Genomic DNA, 7,379 nt, shown 5'->3' on the forward strand with positions numbered 1-7,379 from the left:
CGCGTCCTTCAGATCTATTGACATGAACCAGTCCCCTCCGCGAATCTGCGCGAGGAGCTTCCTGGTCGTGAGCATTTTGAAACTGCGTTTCATCAATGCCTTGTTCAGCTGCCTTAGATCCAGTATGGGCCTGAGACCCCCGTCTCTCTTGGGCACCAGAAAGTATCTGCTGTACAGCCCCCCCTCGCTTTGAGCTTGAGACACAGGCTCTACAGCCCCTTTGCTCAAAAGTTTCGATATTTCGGCCCGAAGTATGTGTGCTACTTCTGTTTTGACCGTAGTTTCGACGCGCGCTGAGAAGCGCGGTGGGCGTCGAGAAAACTGTAGCGAGTAGCCTCTCTTTATAATGCCTAGCACCCAATCCGAAACCCCTGGAAGCGCTGACCATGCATCTGCATGAATGGCTAAGGGCTGGATGTGACACGCGCTCTGTTGACTGGGCAACGGCGGCGCTCGAGTGTGCTGCGCATCTGAGGCGGGGAGCGCGCTGATCACAGTGGGCAGATCGCTCATCCTCGACCCCGTTCCGGCGCTTAACCGACTGGAGGGAGGCTGAGCGGGTCCCGTGGGACTCAATATATCTGCGAGTAACCGTGGGCTGCATGTGTGCACTTTTACCACTTCCAACTCGCCGTCTGCCTGTGCAGAATGTACGTGCATGGGCCTCGTTTTTACAGAAGCCCTGCGCCGTAAGTGACATAGTGTATGTGGGCACTGGGAAGTGGGCACGTTTACTATGCGGCGCGCTCGACCGATCTGTGTCGATCTTATGTGCGCCAGCCCTGTGTGCAGGGCTGTGCTTACATGCGGGGATGGGCACTGGGTAGTGGGCATCGTCACTGCATTTAAAGCACCATCGGCCGTGGCCGGACGAGCGTGCACGGGTTTCGTTTTTACAGAAACCGCATGACGCGTGTGACATAGTAATTGTGGGCACTGAGGGGTGGGCACGTTTACTATGTAGTGTGCGCGACCGACTTGAGTCGACATTATGAGCGCAGGCCCTGTGTGTAGGGCTGTGCTTACATGTGGAGATGGGCACTGAGGAGTGGGCATCGTCACAACATTTATAGCACCATCGGCCGTGGCCGGGACACCAGAAAAAACGCTGTTTTTGTGAAACATCGGGGTAGCCGTGATAACGGCTTTTGTGTGCAGGCAAGCGGGCACTCGTGCAGGCTTGCGCATTGCAGAAGACACTGAGGCAGTCGCAACTCTTGGAACTGCAACAGCGGCGCGCTTGGGTGAGAGCTCGGCCGCAGCGGAACTCGAACACCGGCGCTTTCCCAGCAGTGCTAGGATGCTTTCGGGGCTTCTGGCTTCACCGCAATCCTCTGCCGCGGCTCCCGCGGCGCGGGGCGACGGCTCGAAGAGCGAGAACGGGGTCCCGAGCTGCGTTGCTGACGCTGTCGTGATGGCGCAGCAGGAGGCGGTGGGCGTGACTGAGAGCTCTGTGGGGCCGGTCTAGAGCGGCTAGCTGCAGAACTGGAGCGCTTCGGCAAGAAGTGCTTGAACACCTGTGAAGCTTTCTGGTCCTCGGCGAATCTCTCCACAAACTCGTTGACGGAAGATCCAAAGAGGCCGGCAGGAGTTAGCGGAGCGTCAAGAAACGCAGCGCGCTCAGACTCCTTGATGTCAGAAAGCATCAGCCACAAATGCCTCTCAGCCACCGTAGCGGAAGCCATAACCCGTCCCATGGCCTGTGCAGCGGACTTAGTAGCGCGGAGGGAGAGATCCGAAGCACTCCTCAGATCCGCGAGACAGATCGCTTCAGGTCCCATCTCATCCAGCTTGCGGAGAAGATCGCCCTGGAAAATCTGTAGCGTCGCCATGGTGTGTAACGCAGACGCAGCCTGCCCAGCAGCAGAGAATATCCGTGTGAGCAGCGATGACGTCATGCGGCAGGCTTTGGATGGCAACGCCGCCTTAGTCCGCCGTCCAGCAGAGGGCGGGCAAAGGTGCGCTGCTATAGCCTGTTCCACCGGCGGAAGTGACAGGTAGCCTCTGTTCTTAGCACCGTCCAGTGTGGAGAATGCTGGCGAAACAGATGAGCGGATTCTCGCCGAGAATGGAGCGTCCCAAGCCTTCGCCACTTCTTCGTGAAGCTCAGGAAGAAAAGGGGCGTGTTTTGAGCTTGAGGAAGAGCGCTCATCCGGAAGATAGCTACCATCCAGCCGGGAACGCGAAGGGGGCGCTGGTGCAGACCACTCGAGGCCGAGGCTCGCCGCGGCCAACGAGAGTACACGCATCAGCTCCTTATCGATATCCCCCCGTCTGCTGGGCCTCTGAGCAGCTGGCGCGAGATCCACGGAGCTCGTCCAACCCTCACTGCCCGAAGCAAGCAGAGAGCACGTGTCTTCTTCCTCCGACGCGGGCCTGAGATCCACTTCCTCCGATGACGCGTCGGCAAGCAGCGGACACTGAGCATCGGGAAGCGATGCAGGGGAGACCGGCGAAGCGGAGGGAACCGGCGAGCTCGGCCGAGCTGGAGGCGGTTCTGGTAGGCGCTGCGAGCGGCGCTTCTTACGGCGCTGCGGCGCAGCGGATGATGCAGGCTTCGAGAAGGATGCCAGGCGAGTCCTCAGAGTCACCATAGGCATCAGCTCGCAATGAGGACATCCGCCATCAGCGAGCGCGAGCGCTGCATGGTCTTCACCCAGACAGGAGACGCAGATGACATGACGATCTCCTTCGCTGAGCGGGGTTCTGCACGAGCCGCACGAAGGCATCTTTAAAAAGACGCAGCTCTTTTGTGAATGTGCGTCGCAGGGCGAACACACACACAGAGTATCACAGAACAAGGATTATAAAGGATATGGGCGCCGGATAGCGCAGCAGGAACGGCAGTGGAAGGCGGCGGTGCCAGCGGCTTCAGGATGGCTCGTCCTGCTGATATGCTCTTCCAGACGGCGCTTGCTTCCTCGTGATCCAGCGATGCGTGAGCTTCGCTGAAGAGATGAAAAATCAGGTGAGTCAGCCTTTTCGAGCTCCTTTTATAGGTTGGGCCACACCCGTTTCGGCGGGAAGTGGCAAGAAGGGCGCGAAGCGCCCTTATTGGTCTGATGTTGCATCAGCCTGCGCTCGATAGGCTGTGCAGTTGCCGCAGAACAAGCCAGTGAGCGAGCGAGCCGTCTCGCCTATGGCTGTGTACTGCTGCAAATGCGCTTTACAAAAATACAAAATTAAGGATAATTTTTTGCTTCAGTATTTCGTGAAAAGAGACTTTTCCCGTAGCGTCTTAGCTAAGACGCAGTACGAGAGAGCTCTCGTAAGAGAACTCTAGGAGTAGAGTTCAGAAATTTAGTCTAAGAAGAATAAGAAGAAGCTTAAATAGCATAGCAGTAACCTAATGATGATCCATTTTTGTGTTTACTGTAACTAAATATATGGTAATAAATCAGACAGATATTTACCTCTCATCCTGCAGCATTTGAAGATCAGCACGACTGTCACGAGCAGATATGGACAAACCGCCAGTACAGAACTGAGTGTGTGGAGGACAGAGATCTGAGATCCTGAATGAGACACTGAAGAAGAGACACACAAGCACTTTATCAAGCATCATATCTGAACGAGAACATAAGAAGAAATAAACCAGCTCACAGTTTGATTGACTCTCGCCTGTGACTGAGATCCAGCTCTCGGGTGACTCTCCTCTCTCTGGGAGTTTGCAGGAGTAGAAACCCTCGTCTGACTTTGAGACAGTAGAGATGATCATCTCTGTAGTTTGATTCTGGATGAGTGACCCATCTTTATAGAAATCAGCTCTAAGGTTTGGTGAGGATGTATATTGATCTAAACAGCGAAGAGTCAGAGTTTCTCCTTCAGTCACAGGATGAACAGGACTCTCCAGAATCACACCAGCTACAGAAACAGAGCAAACATCAACTGATGAACAGTACGAATATAGACAAACTGTAACAACAACAACAACAATAATAAAAAAAAATTATACTAATAATGTGTTATTTAAATGTGCCTTTCAAAACACTCAAGAACAAATAAATGACAATCATAAAATACAAGACAGTAATAAAGTCAATTATCATTTAGAAATAAGATTGTGTGGGTGATTGAATTGAGATCACAATCCAGCGACAGTATCTATATCCAAAATGAATGAAATTAATAGACAGAAACACAGACTCACAGTGTACAGTGATATTAACAGGATGATGTTTCTCTCCAGATTCAGACTCACACCAGTACACTCCAGTGTCTGATGTTCTGGTGTCTCTGATTGTACATGAAGATCCTGTTTGTGATCCTCGACGTAATGATGAACAATCTTTCAGCTGCCTGCTCTCTGTGTATCTTCTCACTGTCCATCCAGTAGAGTTACTCTGATCCTCACAGCTCAGAGAGAGAGAGACAGATGTGAAGTGTTGAGTTCTGCTGGGACTGACCATCAGAGAGACTGGAGGAGAAACACCTGAGAAGACAATCACAGATACAGTTCACAAATCAGGTCAAGACAGTTTTATTGATAAAACACTTTACACAACTTAAATTGTTTTAAAGCAGCTTTTCAGAAAAAGAAAAACAAGTTATAGTTCCAGAACATTAAAAATGTATATTTAAAACTTCATAAACAAAATTGCACTTTAATATTTTTCATTATACCATCAGCAGCAAACCAAATGATTGGTAAAGTTTTTATAATGTTCATCCTATAAAATGTGTTGATGTGCACATTGAGAGTCCTGTGTTGTTGGTAAAGTGCCTAGAAATGTATGTGTCGTCAATATTTAAAATAAATTTAATTATGAAAACACTTTTATAAATACTTCAGATAACACATTTTATTACACCTTTTTGATTAGTTTCCAACAAGTTCACTTACGTAAGTAACACTTTTGAGCCACAGTAGTTTTATTGTAGTATTTCATGACATTAAACGTTTGACATGTTTGCTGTTAACCAGGAATCAATGTTTTTCTGGTTAGTTTGGTGTATTTAGACCATGCTAGTAGATGCAGTAACTACACCTGACAAAAGTAGCCGTATATATTATGACAGGACAACATTTAAAGACATATCAAGCTCAAGGTCAAGGAAAATATCCAGAGTGTCACTCATTATGTGATTCAGTTTGAACTCACCAGTGACACATATTAACTGTTTGTTGCTGTACTGTGTGTAATAGGCTGGTTCTCCTCTCTCTGCTCTGCACACATAAACTCCTGTGTGATTTACAGCAGCAGAACTGACAGTGTAGTTTCCTCCAGCTCCTCTGCTGCTGTCTGAGAGCAGATCATAATGATATCTGTAGTCTGTATAAAGTGAAAAAGTGCAGTTACTTTAAGAAATTAGTAGACATTTTAACATGAGTCTTAAAAATTACCTTTGCCGGTATAATCAGAGTGTTCAGATTGATTAAATATTTTTATTCTCTATAATATATATATATATATATATATATATATATATATATATATATATATATACAAACTTTTTTTTTCTTTATGAAACCAGTTTATTCAGATGTTGCTACATGAAGCACGTTATATATTACCTGATGAGAGAGTTAGAGTGAACCAGCTGAATGTCCAGCCTGTAGAGGAGCGTTTAACCTCACAGATCAGAGTCACTGGATCTCCTTCAGTCAACCCCGTCTGTGGAGAAACACTTAACACTGCCTGGGCTTCATCTGAAGGTAAGAAATCACTCATTAATAAAATGTTAAACTTGTTTGTGTATGTGAAGATATGATCAAACTCACCTGATACTGTCAGTGTGACTTCATCACTGCGGTGTGAGCTGTGTGATCCTTCTGGCTCTGCTCCATCACAGGAGTATTTACCTGCGTCAGACTCAGTAACAGAACTGAATGTGTGTTCCTGTAGTTCACTGAAAGATTTGTCTGAACCGTCTTTATACCAGCCGTACTGCCAGCGAGTGACTCCTTCAGCATTTATGTCACATCTGAGAGTGACTGTCTCTCCTCTGAACACATGTTGAGCAGGTTTGATGGTCACTGTGGGTTTTGGTGTTTCTGTACAACGACAACAATTCACAAAAATAATGCTCTGTTTTTACTTTATGAATACAGTTACTTGACTGTAAAACACAAATGCTAAATCAGATGAGACTGAAGTGTTGCTCTCTATAGCTGTTATAAAAGTCATTTATAAAAGATCTGTCAATACACAATTATTGAGATTTTGGAAACGTATAAAAATATATCTGCTGTTTTTGATAAACTGATGTTTCTTGTCACACATCAGAATTGTCACATGAATAATTCAACTTATTAAAAGGGTGCATTTATAGTCAACATAATGTGAGTAATTTCTCAACTTTCAGTTGGTTTATAACAGTTACTGATAAGTGATGAAAATATATGAATCAAATTGACTCACCTTCAGTTTGTCCAGAGTAGATGATTGAAATCAGCACTAAAACACAAAGAGAAAAACTCATTACAATCTGAACATTCAGCTGATAATTATAAAGATGAACAAATATGAAGATATTGTGTGAGGACTGTATATGTGTCTAGATAAACGTGAACACATCTGTCTGGTATTTTATAGATTTGAGCAGAGAACTGTTTCAGGATGTTCAAGACAACAGTGTGATCACGAGCAGAAGAATAAAGACAAACTCTTACTAACTGTGTACTAGTGAATATTACAACAACAGTGAAAATAACTGCAAAACAAACCAACAGAACTGATTCCACAGCATTACACATCACAAAACTGAATGAGTGAACAAACACTGATCTACAACACAACAGAGTGCATTTCTCTGTCACAAACAGCACTAACTACACACTTCCTCTCTCAAACTCATCCTTCACTCATATATCATGGACTAGAGCTGGATCTGAAACTCTGAGAGCAGCAAGAAAAGACATACATCTAGGAACACTAACACACTTGATCATTTACATAATATAATAGCAATTACACTGAAATACATTTAGAGGAAATAACACTCACAAAGCACAAGAGGAAGTTGACTGAGCTCCATACTGACTGAATGATGACAGACGGTTAAAGACACGGACTGTGTTAAAGACTCAAGACTTCCTGAAACCTGAGAAATGGAGAAATATTTTGATGATTTTTTTTTGTGATGGTGGTGTTAGCTGTAGTTATAATTATGTATTTAAATGAAAATAAAATATACAATTGCTGCTCTTCTCTCAGTGGTGCATGTGAGAACAAACCAAACCACAACTATGATCTCTCATCTACTGTATATATTTCTATTCTTTCAGGACTCTGAAACTGTTGGTGCTGAGTCTGATATGTTTGTACCTGTAAATTGACACACAATGATTATAATTCCAGTTTATCTTAATGAATCCACCTTCTTAATTTGAAAATGAAGAAATGTAGTCTTCACTGGTCACTGTATGTTTCACACTG

At 45.6% G+C, this 7,379-nt stretch overlaps 1 protein-coding gene across 1 annotated transcript; it reads right to left on the reverse strand.

Annotated features, from left to right (window-relative positions):
* Nucleotides 1–3,272: 3,272 nt before the first annotated feature.
* On the reverse strand, nt 3,273–6,989 carry LOC132160101 (high affinity immunoglobulin gamma Fc receptor I-like). The gene is made up of 8 exons (XM_059569822.1): nt 6,948–6,989; nt 6,363–6,398; nt 5,516–5,995; nt 5,103–5,273; nt 4,151–4,432; nt 3,604–3,864; nt 3,414–3,527; nt 3,273–3,305 (listed from the first exon to the last, which is right to left on the reverse strand). Exons 1-8 carry the CDS (start codon nt 6,976–6,978, stop codon nt 3,301–3,303), a joined length of 1,380 nt encoding a protein of 459 aa, XP_059425805.1. The 5' UTR covers nt 6,979–6,989; the 3' UTR covers nt 3,273–3,300.
* Nucleotides 6,990–7,379: the final 390 nt, after the last annotated feature.

This window comes from Carassius carassius, chromosome 16, assembly GCF_963082965.1.
Source record: "Carassius carassius chromosome 16, fCarCar2.1, whole genome shotgun sequence".
NCBI classification, from domain to species: Eukaryota; Metazoa; Chordata; class Actinopteri; order Cypriniformes; family Cyprinidae; genus Carassius; species Carassius carassius.